General features: G+C 41.9%; 1 protein-coding gene across 1 annotated transcript; it reads left to right on the top strand.

Moving 5' to 3' along the window:
• The first annotated feature begins 9843 nt into the window (after positions 1-9843).
• On the top strand, positions 9844-16093 carry LOC127684010 (carcinoembryonic antigen-related cell adhesion molecule 3-like). Its single transcript, XM_052181007.1, has 4 exons — positions 9844-9907; positions 11015-11374; positions 12958-13317; positions 16086-16093. The coding sequence occupies exons 1-4, from the start codon at positions 9844-9846 to the stop codon at positions 16091-16093; spliced, it is 792 nt and encodes a 263-aa protein (XP_052036967.1).
• The last annotated feature ends 655 nt before the right edge of the window (positions 16094-16748 follow it).

Here is a 16748-nt window from a genome sequence, read left to right as displayed (position 1 = left end):
CTACATAAACAAACTCCAAGAAAAAAAAACCATATGGTCATTTCATTAGATGCTGAAAAAGCATTTGAAAAAATTCAGCATCCTTTAAGGTCTTGGAATGAACAGGAATTCAAGGCCCATACCTTAGCATAGCAAAAGCAATGTACAGCAATCCAGTAGCCAACATCAAACTAAATGGAGAGAAACTTGAAGCAATCCCACTAAAATCAGGTACTAGACAAGGCTGCCCTCTCTCTCCATATCTTTTCAATATAGTACTTGAAGTTCTAGTTAGAGCAAATAGACAACAAAAGGAGGTCAAAGGGATACAAATTGGAAATGACAAAGTCAAATAATCGCTACTTGCAGATGATATGATAGTATACTTTAGCGACCCAAAAAACTCCACCAGAGAATTCCTACAGCTGATAAACAACTTCAGCAAAGTGGCTGAATATAAAATTAACTCAAACAAATTAGTAGCCTTCCTATACTCAAAGGATAAACAGGCTAAGAAAGAAATTAGTGAAATGACACTCTTCACAATAGCCACAAACAATATAAAGAAAAAAATATAAACAAAAAAATCTTGGTGTGACTCTAACCAAACAGGGGAAAGATCTGTGTGATAAAAACTTCATGTCTCTGAAGAAAGAAATCGAAGAAGACTTCAGAAGATGGAGAATCTTCCATGCTAGTGGATTGGCAGGATTAATATAGTAAAAAATGGACATCTTTCCAAAAGCAATTTACAGATTCAATGCAATCCGCATCAACATCCCAACCCAATTCTTTATAGAGTTAGAAAGAACAATTCTCACATTCATCTGTAATAAGAAAAATTGAGGATAGCTAAAACTATTCACAACAGCAAAAGAACTTCTGGGGGAATTAGTATCCTGGACCTCAAGCAGTACTACAGAGCAATAGTGGTAAAAGTTGAATGGTATTGGTGCAGTGACAGGCAGGCAGATCAATGGAATAGAATCAAAGACCCAGAAATAAACCCACACACCTATGGTCATTTGTTCTTCGACAAAGGATCTAAAACAATGCAGTGGAGAAAAGATAGCCTTTTCAACAAATGGTGCTGATTCATCTGTTGGCTAGCATGCAGAAGAATAGAAATCGATCCATTCGTATTTCCTTGTACTTAGCTCAAGTCCAAGTGGATCAAGGACCTCCACATAAAACTAGACACACTAAAACTAATAGAAAAGAAACTGGGGAAGAGCCTTGAGCACATGGGCATAGGGGAAAATTTCCTGAACAGAACACCAATAGCTTATTCTCTAAGATGAAGAGTTGCCAAATGGGACTGCATAAAATTGCAAAGTTTCTGTAAGGCAAAGCACACTGTCAACAGAACCGAATGGCAACCAACACTTTGGGAGAAGATCTTTATCAACCCTGCATCTGACAGAGGGCTAATAGCCAATACATACAAAGAACTCACAAGTTAGACTCCAGAGAGCCAAATAACCCTATTTGGCTAAACAAAAGAAATTTTGGCTCCTACAGAGCTAAAAAGAATTTTAGCTCCTACAGAGCTAAACAACAACAACAACAAAAAATTCACCTGAGGAATATTGAATGGTGGAGGAGCACCTAAAGAATCGTTCAACATTCTTAGTCATAAGGGAAATGCAAATCAAAACAACCCTGAGATTTCACCTCATATCAGTAAGAATGGTTAAGATAAAAAACTCAGGAGACAGCAGGTGCTGTTGAGGATGTGGAGAAAGACAACACTCTTCCACTGTTGGTAGGATTGCAAACTGGTACAACCATTGTGGACATCAGTGTTGTGGTTCCTCAGAAAACTGGGCATGATACTACCAGAGGACCCTGTTATACCACTCCTGGGCATATACCCAGAGGATTCCCCAGCATGTAATAAGGACACATGCACCTCTATGTTCACAGCAGCCCTATTTATAATAGCCAGAAACTGGAAAGAACCCAGATGTCCCTTAACGGAGGAATGGATACAGAAAATGTGGTACATTTACAGAATGGAGTACTACTCAGCTATTGAAAACTAAGAACTCATGAAATTCTTAGGCAAAAGTCCCACAGGAAAGGGTGTTGATCGGGGAACTGGGGAAGTGGGAGGGGCTTATGGTACTTTTGTGGAGGGGGGAACCAGAAAAGGGGAAATCATTTGAAATGCAAATCTATCTAATAAAACAATTAAAAAAATCTAATTAAAAAGAGAGCCGAGGCAGCAAATACTCTTCAGTGAGCATTTGTGCATGAGCAGAGATCTGAATTGCAATCAGGTGTAGTCCATTCAGAAACCCGAGAACAAATTTCAATACAAAGTAAAGGACATATTCAGAATCACTGAATGAAAAGAGATCATGTCATGTAGCCTTTGTTCAGTCCTATTGGACCTGCATAGGACCTAGGGCCCTACTCTCTGACCAAATGCACAGGTCTTCAAGATTCCACTCTCTTTATTCTAGGTTCACTTTCATTTTATTTTTTATTTATTTATTTATTTTTTCTATTTTATTTTATTTCATTTATTTATTTATTTTTTTTAAAGGGGGGCCAGAAAGCAGGGTGTATCTGACCTGGTAGGTATTTTGATTTCCAAATCTACTCCTTTTTTTGTTGTTGTTTGTTTGTTTTATTCGATATATTTTTTATTTACATTTCAAATGTTTTCCCCTTTTCTAGACCCCCACTCCCCGAAAGTCCCATAAGCCCCCTTCCCTCCCCATGTTTTTCCACCCAACCCTTCCCACTTCCCTGTTATGGTTTTGCCCTATGCTGCTACACTGAGTCTTTCCAGAAGAAGGGGCCATTCCTCCGTTCTTCTTGTACCTCATTTGATTTGTGGATTATGTTTTTGGTATTCCAGTTTTCTAGGTTAATATCCACTTATTAGTGAGTACATACCATGATTGATCTTTTGAGTCTGGTTACCTCACTTAGTATGATTTTCTCCAGCTCCATCCATTTGCCTAAGAATTTCATGAATTCATTGTTTCTAATGGCTGAATAGTACTCCATTGTGTAGATATACCACATTTTTTGCATCCACTCTTCTGTTGAGGGATACCTGGGTTCTTTCCAGCTTCTGGCAATTATAAATAGGGCTGCTATGAACATAGTGGAACATGTATCCTTATTACATGATGGGGAATCCTCTGGGTATATGCCCAGGAGTGGTATAGCAGGATCTTCTGGAAGTGAGGTGCCCAGTTTTCGGAGGAACCACTAGACTGATTTCCAGAGTGGTTGTACCAATTTGCAACCCCACCAACAGGGGAGGAGTATTCCTCTTTCTCCACATCCTTGCCAACATCTGCTGTCTCCTGAATTTTTAATCTTAGCCATTCTGACTGGAGTAAGATGAAATCTCAGGGTTGTTTTGATTTGCATTTCCCTAATGACTAATGAAGTTGAACATTTTTTAAAGATGCTTCTCTGCCATCTGAAGTTCTTCAGGTGAAAATTCTCTGTTTAACTCTGTACCCCATTTTTTAATACGGTTATTTGGTTTTCTGGAGTCTAACTTCTTGAGTTCTTTGTATATATTGGATATTAGCCCTTTATTTGATGTAGGGTTGGTGAAGATCTTTTCCTAATTTGTTGGTTGCCGATTTGTCCTTTTGATGGTGTCCTTTGCCTTTCAGAAACTTTGTAATTTTTTGAGGTCCCATTTGTCAATTCTTGATCTTAGAGCATAAGCTATTGGTGTTCTGTTCAGGAACTTTTCCCCTGTGCCCATGTCCTCAAGGGTCTTCCCCAGTTTCTTTTCTATTAGCTTCAGAGTGTCTGGCTTTATGTGGAGGTCCTTGATCCATTTGGAGTTGAGCTTAGTACAAGGAGGCAAGGATGGATCGTTTTATTTTTTAAAAGAAATACTTAAGGATTTTACACTTATGGGCGTTTTATGCCTGCACGTGTTCTTTTGTGTCAATGGCATGTAATGCCAGCAGTGTTTAGAAGAGGGTCCAGGGTTCCTAGGACTGTAGTTACAGGCAGTGGTGACATGTCATGTGTATGCTGGGAACCAATGTCCTTTGAAAGAATAATCAGTGCTCTCAAGCACTAAGTCATCTCCCCATGGCTAGCCTCACTTTCAATGGCCCTCTCCCCATACTGCTCAATTTACTATTGGATCACTCTTAGTCAATGCAGCTGAAGAAGGAGAAGAGGTTCAATTTGTACTTAATGTGGCAGAAGATATTGAAGACATTTACTGAAACAAAGGGGAAAGTGCAGTTGACAGGGATGAACTTGCCCTTTTTGTAATAGCCACAATTAGTGTTATCAGGCCTGCCTATAGTGTCAGAGAGACAATGTACCCCAAAGGGTGCCTAATGATTCAGAATACCACACTGAGGAAAACAGACAATTTTAACATACAATTATGGATTCTGAGGAAGAGAGCAAAGAAATACATTCATTACACAATGTAGATGTTCCATGGCACTTTTTAATCTCTGGGTGTGACATGTGATATTTCTTCTTAGTAAAACAAGAGAAAAATGTGGGAATTTGCTTACTACTTATCAGTTTTTATGTCTACACTGAGTTTGAGTGTTTAGTGAGGACATAACCAGTGTAGGAAAATTGCAATTTCAGAAAGTTTTTCTGAATTTGTCCTGCTGAGAGTAGGATGTGTAGTGGTGTATCTCAGCCAAGGCGTTAGAACATGTCTATATTTTATGTCTCTCAACATAATTATGGACCAACAAAGTTCTCTGGTTTTCAAGTATGGTCTGGCCTAGGGAAATACCAAGTCTTAATAGAAGGGAGACCACTAGGATGTCCTGGATCCAGGATCCTGTCACTAGTCACTAGTATCCCAGACTTCTGAGTTCAAGTTACTCTGGGAGAGTGTGGGCAGGGGTAGAACATGATCTGTTACCAGAACAGGGAAGTGGGAAGGGGTGGATGGGGGAATAGGGGGAGGGAAGAGGGCTTATGGGACTTTGGGGAGTGGGAAGCCAGAAAAGGGGAAATCATTTGAAATCTAAATAAAAAATATATTGAATTAAAAAAAGAACAAAGTAAGGCACGAAAAAAAAAAAAGAGCTAACTGAATTGACTGATTTGTTAGCTGTCTGAATCTGCTAGTTCATAGAACCAGCCAGTGCACTGCCATGAAAGTCTCATGTTAGATAGCCAGAGCATGCCCTTCTGAGTCTCAGCAATAGGAGCACAGCTGCTAGGTGCCCAAGTCATTGGTCACCTGTTCTGATGATTTATGAGACTTCACAAAATAGTCAAGATTCCCAAAGGAGGAACAGAAGACATATGTCCTCCTGACACTGTACTGTTTTCAGAGATTAAGTCTAATGTAGTCTCTCCTTCAGGGAAATAGTAACAGATGATGCCCATCTAGACAGCTGTCCTGTCCCAAGTTTATGTCTTGTTCATAATAAAGGCCACATTATAGAGATTTCAATATTCACTATATGTCTTATATCTGGGAATCTGATATTAAAAAAAAGAACTCATGCCTCTGGAGATTTTCTACAGAACTCCAGGAATTCCTATCCTACCTAGTACTGGTGAAATTATGTGTTATCTTGAGTACCACTGTCACTACTCGCGGAATTGTAAGGAGAAGATTTTGTTGAGCCTTTTCCTATAAACTCTGAGTCTAGCAGAGGGCTTGCTATGCTCAGGCTCACGCTGACCATGGGAAGCAGATGTGAGCATGAGTAATCTGTCTGTAGTCACATGTCTACTGTCTGTACCCTGGAAGACTTCTCAGATGTCTGTGGAGCATGGAGGAGCTGATGTTAATCTTGGTCATCCATAGCTTGAGAGGATAACTTGTTCAGGAACCAAAACCAAATGGATAGTTAGATTTGTCTCCAGAACTAAGGCACATGAGTCTAGAGATTTTCTGCAGCATTCCACATACTCTACTGTAAATTATTTGTTTTCTTGCAACATAAACAGCTTGTCTTTGTTTTGTCTCTTCCAGTATATCTTTCATCTAGCATAGGGCTCTCTCTGCTCAGAAACTCACTGATTTAAAACACCTCATGTTTGTTATCACCAATAGTTACCTAAATTCTAGTCTCATATGGGATTTCTGTACTCACATAAAGTGATGTGGACAGGTATGGGCACTACTCAGGAAGCTTAAAGGGACATTTTTTCAGTCCTACCTTTAAGAGAGCTTTTAAAACTAAAATCTTGGAAGTTGCTGGCCTAGGCTGCAGACTGGAGATCAGTGCAACTGGAGAGAAAAGAATTCTCTGTCTCCAGGCAGGCAGTGTATCAGTAAGGATAAGGCATGTCAATGGAGCTCTGCCTTCAGCTCCAAGGTCTTTAACATTAATTACTGAGGCTCATCTTACATGTGACATGGACTTTTTCTCCTGCCCAGCACATTGGCATCATTGTATTACAGAAATCAAGTCCTCCTGTCTTTGCCTGAGTCTCCTTCTGTCTAGTTTCCTAAGAGCATTTATTGGGGGTGGAGTTAAGAGAGACAACACTGGATGAAAGAGGCCTTTGCAAGGATCAGAGATCCCACAGAGGGCCATCTTTTCTCTGTTCTTCCTGCAAATTACTGCTATCCAAGGCCAACATTACAAATGACAACTCCACCTCCCAGAAGGGAACACTAACTTGTGAGCCTGAGTCTCATTATACAACCTGATTGTGGCAGGGTTGAGTCTGGAATAGTTTTGAGGGTCCATTTCTGTTTATATTAGAACCAGGTTATGCCACGTTATGGAGGGATATGGGTATCTCAGACTCAGTCTTAGTGAACACATGAGAGTCAAGTTCAGTTTATTTTGTGTGTGCTGCCAGGGTCATGTGTATGGTATCCAAGTACATTCCCACTGAGCTACACTGTGACCTCTTCTTGGGATCCATATGTGGTTGTATCCTAACCCAGAGAGGGCCACCCACTGTGGCTTGTCGTGAAGAGGGATTTCTCCTGGCCTTTTTTGATATCAGAAGTGGCTTTAAAAGTAGATTTTTATTTTTTTCACAACAGGGCCTAATGCCCCATTAATAACATCTCAGACTATTATTTCTACCCAGTAGCAAAACTCTGCCTACTGTCACCCATCTATATAGTTTTAATGGGGTTATTGAGAGTGATCTTCGGGCAACCCTATTAAAAATGGGGTACAGAGTTAAAGAATTCTCACCTGAAGAACATCGGATGGCGGAGAAGCATCTTAAAAAATGCTCAACTTCATTAGTCATTAGGGAAATGCAAATCAAAACAACCCTGAGATTTCACCTTACACCGGTCAGAATGGCTAAGATTAAAAATTCAGGAGACAGCAAGTGTTGGAGAGGGTATGGAGAAAGAGGAACGCTCCTTCACTGCTGGTGGGGTTGCAAATGGTACAACCACTCTGGAAATCAGTCTGGCGGTTCCTCCGAAAACTGGGCACCTCACTTCCAGAAGATCCTGCTATACCACTCCTGGGCATATACCCAGAAGATTCCCCACCATGTAATAAGGATACATGCTCTACTATGTTCATAACAGCCCTATTTATAATTGCCAGATGCTGGAAAGAACCCAGGTATCCCTCAACAGAAGAGTGGATGCAAAAAATGTGGTATATCTACACAATGGAGTACTATTCAGCCATTAGAAACAATGAATTCATGAAATTCTTAGGCAAATGGATGGAGCTAGAGAACATCATACTAAGTGAGGTAACCCAGATTCAAAAGGTGAATCATGGTATGCACTCACTAATAAGTGGATATTAGCCTGGAAAACTGGAATACCCAAAACATAATCTGCACATCAAATGAGGTACAAGAAGAAAGGAGGAGTGGTCCCTGGTTCTGGAAAGACTCAGTGAAGCAGTATTCGGCAAAACCAGAATGGGGAAGTGGGAAGGGGTGGATGGGAGGACAGGGGGAGAGAAGGGGGCTTACGGGACTTGCGGGGAGTGGGGGGCTAGAAAAGGGGAAATCATTTGAAATATAAATAAAAAATATATCGAATAAAAAAAACAGAGATGACCAAGAAAAAAAAAACATATTTAATTCTCCCTCGTTATTAACAACTGTGACCTCAAGCCAGCCTACCTGCTCCATAGCTCTACCACCAGCACTAATAGGACAATGTGTTACAAATTCCATCTGCGGCTGAGTGGGTTTGAATGGAGTTTTGTAGTAGTAGAGTCTTTGGTTTTGTGGTTAAATATAGAAAATATTTTCTAGTTTGTTTGGATGCAATCAATTCTTAGTCCTTGCCTGAGCCTCCTGATGCAGCCCTCAGTTCTCTTCTCTTTAGTCTCTCTGATTCTTCCAGGATCAGACTGATGTGCGAGAGTTACAGAATATCTCAGGAAGTCAGTGGAACATCACAGGGGAAGGTAGAGACCTTGAGAAAGCAAGTAGATTTCTTTCTGTCAGTAATCCATGTTTTCCTGTCTCTTGCATTTCTATTTATGGCTTTCTTGACCTAGGAGGAGCACAGACTGCTTTTACACCTGCTCATAGAGAGTCAAATGACAGATGAAAATGTATAGTAGATGGGGACAAAAACAGCTGAGAGCTCTCCTTTCAGACCTGTTCCTGTCTCCCCTGCTCATTGGCTCACTTCTGATGTCATTTTGACTTGAAGGATAAATGGCGGTGCCAGGCAGGCCTTTTCTGAGTCATAACAAACCATGTTACTACCTTGTCTACCTTCCTCATGAATGAAAATGTCACTGATTGACACCAAAGAGTTGCATGTTTGAGAATCAGGGAAGTAGGACAGTGACCCTCAGAGCAGGCTGCTTCTGAACCGAGCCCTGTCTCTGGAAGTTCAGCTGTCTGAGGCTGTGGACATGAGCACATGTGACGGGCACAGCCAATGGCGATGGGCGCCTCCTTGGACAGCAGGGAGCTCCAGTGGTAGTTAGTGTTAACCATCAAGTGTACACAGCCTCAAGTCACAGGAGTGGGTCTAGAAGAGACCCAGTGCATTCAGTGTTGTTTATACATCACTTTGAAGAACTCTGCTGAGGACTTTCTTGAGTGTCTTAATTAAAGTAGAAAGGCAGAGGCCACTGTGAGTGGTGCTATCACTGTGCAGGTGACTCTGCATTGTCTCAGAAAGATAGTGAAACATGCACCAGAGAGGGAGGAAGGGGGGAGGGAGAGAGAGAGAGAGAGAGAGAGAGAGAGAGAGAGAGAGAGAGAGAGAGAGAGAGAGGCATAGAGACAGAGACAGAGAGACATAGTTTGAAGGAGGGATTGAGGGAGGGAGACAAAGACACAGAGTCAGAAACACAGAGACAGAGCCCCACAGAGAAGGACATTAGAAGGGAGAGTACCAGTGAATGACCTGTTAAACAGCACTGATCCTTAGTTCCTGACTCCAGATTCTTGTCTTTTATGTGCACCTTGACTTCCCTCAACGATGGAGTTGACCTTTGTCACTGCCCTGGAAATTCATTGTCCTCTTAAGCTGCTTTTGATCAGGTTGTTTATCATAGCAGCAGAAAGTTTGAACAATTTTCTGGGAATCGTGTAAAACATATTCATTTGTATCCTACATGGTTTTCTGTTTGTATGAAAGCCACACAGCACCATATGTCTATATAAGGTCATATGAGTGCCCGAGGAGACTTTTCAGCTTCATTGCTCAATGTGTAGCCTTGTGAGCTCCGACATAATGAGAGGAAAGGGGAGAAGGGTCGGGGACAGGAGATAGGGGGAAATGAGCTGACGTGTCTTGTATGTGGGAAATGTCCCCAGCCCATATAAGTCTAGGAGGGCCTCCTACCATGGAGGAGGCTCAGATAAAAGGAAGGAAGGACAGCAGAACTGGCAAGAGAGCAGAGTGTGGACACAGCACGGGAACCGAAGCTATTCACGGAGGGAGAACAGAGCAGGCGGCAGGCGGCAGTGGTCATGATGGACTCTGTTGCACTTTACTGTAAAGACTGGACCTCCTGGCAGGGGCTCATGCTCACAGGTGAGGAGGCTACTCTTTGGCACTGAGTGGGAGAAGGGGAGCCCAGAGCCTTGCTGATGTCCCTGATGAAGACAAGAACTTGGGCATAGATTCAGAGTTTTGGGAAGAGGGCACAGAAAAGGGCATGCATTCTGCAGCTGTAAGTGACAAAAGATAGTATAATAGTGAAACAACAACATTGATTTCTATTCCAACTCAATCACATGGACAGCTATTTTCTGAGGACTGATGTCCCCAAACATGTGAGTGACTGTCCAATTGAAAACCAAATTAGAGAGAGCAATTAAGATGACTTAATGGTCATGCTGCTGGCTGCCAAGCCTAAGACATCAAGACAATTCCCAACACATATAAGATGTGTGACTTACATGTATATGTAGTGTATACATTTACCTATACACAAATGCACACAAGAGCACACATATATAAGCATTCCCCTTCCCCAAACATACGAACTATACCAAACTCTTGTGCTAAAGTTATCATTAGCTTCATATTTTAGAATTTTGCAAATGTACTCCTGGATTGGAATATCCTTGACACATGCATTCTCCCACACATCCAAAGGTATCCAAGCCTAAATCAGTTCTGGGCCTTCCAAAAATGTCTAGGTCATCTTGGTTCTATTAAAGCCCTAGACTAGTGAACTGTAAGTTAGACCAGAGTGACCATGTAGAAGGAGAATCAGAGAACTCAGACCAAAGAGATAATGGAGGAAAATAAGAAAGTGCAGATCTCTAGAATTAGAGTAACAGGAGACATAATCTCAGCTGAAGTACTCTGAATACAGGAAGGAAGCTAAGGGTAGTGTGGGGAGTCCTCAAGGTACCAAAGGAGAGATTTCCATACACAGAACAGAACAGAACAGAACAGAACAGAACAGAACAGAACAGAACAGAACAGAACAGAACAGAACAGAACAGAACAGGTTCAGGGCCACTGATGAAGCAGTGGAGGTTATTTTGCTCACCCCTTCCAAGTACAAAGGTTCCACTCTCACCTACCCACTGAGGTGGAGGGATGAGCTGTCCACTCAGGATACAGATCTCATCTTTCCATCAAATACACAGATCCCAGTGTTCATGGAATTTCTCTTTTCCCTTCTAGTCTCCATTTTAACCTGCTGGCTGCTTCCCACTACTGCCAAGATCACCATTAAATCAATGCCTCCCATTGCTGTTGAAGGGGAACATGTTCTTCTGTTTGTGGATAACCTACCGAAGAATGTTAAAGCCTTTTCCTGGTACACAGGAGTTACAGCGCTCAAGAGTTGTGAAATTGCAAGTCACACCATAGCTACCAATTTTACTGTGGTGGGACTTGCACACGGTGGTAGAGAGACAGTATTCAACAATGGATCTCTGTTGATCAAGAGTGTCACCAGAAAAGACTCAGGACACTACACTCTACAAATACGTGATGCAACCTTAAGACCTGAAATAATACATGCAGAATTCTTTGTACACAGTAAGTCAAGTGTTCTGTGAACTCTGTTGTTGGGTGGGGTTGAGTCCATTGTACATTCAGAAAAGAGTCAGGCCTGAACTGGATCTACCTCCTCTCTGTATTGTGTCGCCATGTTGTTGCTTGAAGATTTAGTTCAGGATATGCATTTTGGGGACAAACTTTCATAATTCAAAATCTCTCACGTGACTGAAACTGCAGAGAGGTGGACTTGTGCTGAATAACTCAGACAAGGATGTCAGCCTCAACCCAGATACTTAGGCCTCTCACCATGTACCTGCACCTGAGTTCAGGAAGAGATGAGGAAACTAGGGGATCCAGACCTCTGTCCCAGAGTAAGCTCAGAGCGAGGGAGGACAGCAGAGCCGATTTCAGAGCAACAAGGCTCAGGGGCACTGCTGGAGGTGAGGTGTTCAAAGAGGAGGGAGAACACAGCAGCCATCAGAGGCTGTGGTGCTGGCTCCTTAATCTCTATGCAAATGTACACACAGTTGCAGGAAATCCTACTCCAGGTGCCTACACCCTTTTCTATCCTTGTGTGGGAAGAGGTTAGCTGAGTGATTTTATGTAGTCTACTGGAGAGGATACGGGCTTCAGAGGAGACTCATGGTTCCTGTTTGGAACATGAGATGAGAAAACACAGCAAGGTAGACAGCTGTTCAGCATCTGGAAGCTCTCAGTGGACAGGAAAAGGTAAGATGGGGAGAGAAAACTTGTATTGTTCATTATCAGGTTCATTAATTACCTTGACAAGTATACTTTGAAGACTAAACATCCACACCTGTGACAAGACGACTAGTCAAATGAAAAACAAACCGTGAGCTGACTCAGTGGATATTGGCACTTGCTGTCATCCTTGATGACATGAATTCAATCTTCTTATCCCACATGGTAGAAGGAGAGATCTGAGTCACATAAGCTGTCCTCTGATCTGCATACACGTTCTGTGGCATGCACCCACTCACCCATACACTGACACATGCTTGAGGTCATGTTCCCATTCCCAATGCAGAGTCAATAAAAATAAATTATAAAACTTTATATTTTATATAAAAAATTTAATTATTTTAGAACCTTAGAATCTGTTAACTCAATCCATGGACATACAGTGACCCAGAGCACACATCCATCTATCTATTCATTCATTTTTCCATTGAGCACTTTCTAGGCATTGGGTCTTCCAAGATTATCACACTATTCCCAGGCCATAAAGTCCTATACTAATTGGCAAGAAAGATGATCAAGGGCATTGAGAATGCACATAAGAGTTTCAATGTAAAATGTATCAGTGAAGATGTTTGTGGAGGCACCGTCCTCTACACACCGTGGGTGTGAGCAGAGATCTGAAGGCAGTGAACAGTAAGTCATGCAGATAGATGAGGGGAAAGTCCCATTCAGAAGTTAATGGGCACCAAGGGTATGAAATTTGTGTGCTGACCTCCACCAAATAGGATAGACACAGCTTCACACACACAACAAGGCCGAGTGATAGACGTAGCTGCTCGGGACTCAGAGATCTTTCTTCCTACCAAATTCAGACAAACTCCTTCTGATGGTTTCTTTCTATTTCCTTTTTTTTCATCTAGGCCCACTTTTAGGGTACAAGAAGCATCTTACACCTTCCCAACTCATAATAGGGTTGATCCCACCAAGGGTTGAAGAAAACAACAATATTATTCTTCAGGTTTTTAACATGCCGGAAAAACTTCAAGGCTTTGCCTGGCACAGAGGAGTACTTCCACTTAGCCATTTGAAGATAGCAAGCCATTCATTCCTCACCAACTCAACCAGGCTGGGGCATGCATATTCTAACAGAGTGAAAGTACGCAATGATGGATCCTTGCTTCTCTTGAATGTCAAGAAGAAAGACACAGGGATTTACACCCTACGAACCATATCTGTGGATTTGAAATCAGAATGGGCCATTTTGGACCTCCAAGTAAACAGTAAGTGATTCTCTGTGACTCCTGGGTGATGGTGGGGTTTATTCTTCTCTGTATACTTAGGGCAGTGAGGCTTGGACTTTCCTCCCCTCTGGACTGTGTACTCTCACTTGGGTTTGGGCATTTAGTAAAAGACACACATTGTGGTGGCAAACTGAAATACCTCAGAAGCCTTGGCCTGACTGGAACCTGCAGAAAATAGTATGATAACTCAGTCCAAGTATGTCATCCTCAGCTTGGACTCTCTGGGTTCTCACACTGAAGATAGTCTTGAGAAAGCTTTGTGACATCCTTGAATTTGACTACCTGCTAGAGCTGACTGGAAGCAATGCGTCATTTTGCACTCAAGTCCTGAAGCACATGAAACAACCCAGTATGTGGCCTGACAATCATGATGAGGCTAAGTTATTCATGCATCTCCTTTTCCTGAGATTCAGCATGGACAGAAGAGCTGGATGGTGGCCATGCAACATGATGACTGTCCTCATAGTCATGAGATATCACAGGAAAGTTTGGATCCTCAAGGAAACAGAGGTCTTCTTGGCAACTGCTTGTGTTCAGGAGTTCAGCCCAGGGAAGTCTCTTTTTAGGCAAATAATAACATGTACCCCTGATTTTATTAACTCTTCAGTCTCAAATTTAGGATATTATTAATATTTGAATTTCGCTTATAGACAAGGAAGTGATAAGTTACCATGTATACTATAGGGAATCTGAGAGACAGCAAAGACTTTGGTTGAATGATGGTTACACAGCCTATGAGTGGCACATCAGAAGCACACAATGGCTATGAATATCCACAGCTCAAACCTATCACAGGAGGCCTTATCAAGTAAATGTAGGTCAGAGGATTGCTGTGGGTTCAGAAAATTTCACCTTACGCATCAGGCATCTGTGTCTCACAGAGAGAGTCTGGTCCAGGCAGTGGAGGCAACAAATAGGCAGCTAGTTTTGATTTTGTAATAAACCTTAAATTGCCTTAATTGAATTCTGAAACCCTCCTCCAGTATAATTCTCCTACTCCAATGTTCTGAGCTTTAGATCATAGATTTCTTAGTGTGGTGGTTTCACTCCTTTATGTCATTCCCCCCCCCCCATCAAGATCCTGCAAGTCACAGGGTATAGTGTGCAGCTCATTCAATACTTTTGTGATGAAGAAGAAAGGAATTAGTAATGAATAGACAAATGGGTGGTGGTAGATTGGTTTATGAATGAATGGTGGAGGTAGATGGATATGTTTATGAATGGATGCCTTAAAACACTTTCAAAGGCTTAAAAGTACATGTAGAGTCTTAGTGTGTCTTACAGTGCCCACTCCCTACCCATCCTGGAGGCTATGGCCTTGGCCCAGTCTCTCTGATCAACTCCTCATCCACCTGGAAAGACAAGTGCATGAGCATCCTAGGGAGGAAGACGAGTTCATGAGCATGTATGCCACGCCATGTAGTATCATAGTACAGTAGTAGTGCAGTACAGATGCCACTGCATGTAGTAGCTCTCGGAGTGACACTCCTCACGTAGTCATTTAGATCTTGCTCTTTGGAGTCTTGGAAGCCATTTTAACTCCCACTGTTGCTGTCATTCACATTTCTGCTATTGTTACGCCTCTCCTGCCACTCATCTCCTGTCCCATCATTCAGGAAGGTATGTTCCTGTACTGCCCAGCTAACTGATCCACTTACATTCCCACCTCAATGGCTGCTTTTCTGGGTTGCTGGTATAGGAGTCAGAAGAAACAACCGTTCCTCTTAGGTTCCAGAATATGCCCACACCCTGTACACTATACTACACCACACACACACACACACACACACACACACACACACACACACACACACACACACACACACAGGTCCTCCTGTGGCTTATGGACCTTCCCAAGAAAGAGGTGACACAATCTGTGCTGTCTAATGGCTTTGTCATATGTACCTACATCTCATATTGTCCAATTGCCTCAAGGTGACTCCTGTGATCCAGTGACACAGTCTAAAATGCCAGACATGATTAGTTCCATTAGACTGTATAATATGAAAGCATTTGATGCAACTTGCTTTGTGGTTTCAGGGTCTTAGGAAGAGTTAAAAAAGAACTTGCATCTCACACTAGGGTTGGCCCTGTCTCTCCTGTGCCTCACTGTTTGAAGAGGTTGAGAAGAATTCTTCTAAATAGGACCTAACTCTAGACATTTGATGCTGCTGAAAAGTTTGGGTTGTTTCTTATTTTACACAGTAGAGAAATCTTGCCATCACATGTATCCTCTGTTCAATGCTGTGCTCAACAGGACTCACACTCAGGTCTCCCTCTGTTCATGGATTCACCAGACTCAAGCCAATTTGTAACTACTACATTTAATCAAAATGGGACCCCACAGTACTGAGAGATTGATCTAAGGCTTTTCTGTGCTCTCAAAAAAATAATCCTTGCAGGAATTGGTCTTATATCCCGACTGTACCTACTAAGTTTTGCATATTATAAGCAGCTTGGCAGAAAGGAAGAAATTTTAAGAACTATTTGTATCTCTCAGCCCATTTGATGGTTGAAACAATGATCTCCCACATAAAAAGGAAATATCCCAGGGGTTTCATGATGAGAGAAGGCAGAGACCCTAGCCAAAGGGGAACGATCTCTGTGAGAAGAGATTTTGCCTTATCACACCACACTATAAGATGGAATTGAATCCGGACAATGACAGAATTGAGTAAGGGGCTTTATGTCCTGGTTGGAACTGCTTAGATCATTGGTTTTCCATTTAAATGTTCATCTCAATTCAGAACCTTGAAGTCAGGCTACAGGCAATCCAAGACCAAGAAGTCAACCACGGCCCTCGAAGAATAGAAGACAAAAGGCGAAAATGTGCGTTATTTCTCCCCTTACTCTCTATTGCAAATAAATAGCTTTCTGCTTACCAGTGTTCTTTCAGCTCTTTTAATTGCCTTATTAAGGATGGGTGACTGATCCCACCTTGAGATTCATGATTAGAACTCGACCAAGTTCAGTGACAACATAGAGAAATTTGCTGCAACAAATTCCTATTGTTAGAAATTGCCATTTCACCAAGGCTCCATAATGTGCCAGTGTCCCTGAGTGTGAAGGGGTCCCCACTCTATCACTGTCTAGGGTTCCTGACTTCTGCAGGGCAGACATGTAGTAAGCCAAGGATGTTCTAAGCTGGGGTTTCTGCTAATTGATGTTTATTCTTGACTAAATAATCCAACTTCTCTATCTGGCCTTCAAGCACAGATAACACAATCCAATGTATGACCCATTTTATCCATAAGGCTTCCTTGGGGTTTTAGACTTACACAAATGTTCATTTTCAGTAGGATGTAGATTTTTTATCGATGTTTTTCTCTATTGAATTCCCAAATTGTAACTTGTATTGATTGCTTAATTCATTTACATTTTGTGCTTTCTTGCAATTAATTTATCAGTTA

The sequence above is a fragment of the Apodemus sylvaticus genome, chromosome 1, assembly GCF_947179515.1.
Source record: "Apodemus sylvaticus chromosome 1, mApoSyl1.1, whole genome shotgun sequence".
Classification (NCBI taxonomy): Eukaryota; Metazoa; Chordata; class Mammalia; order Rodentia; family Muridae; genus Apodemus; species Apodemus sylvaticus.
The sequence above is the reverse complement of the archived record's forward strand: the minus strand, read 5'-3'. Positions and strand labels throughout refer to the sequence as shown.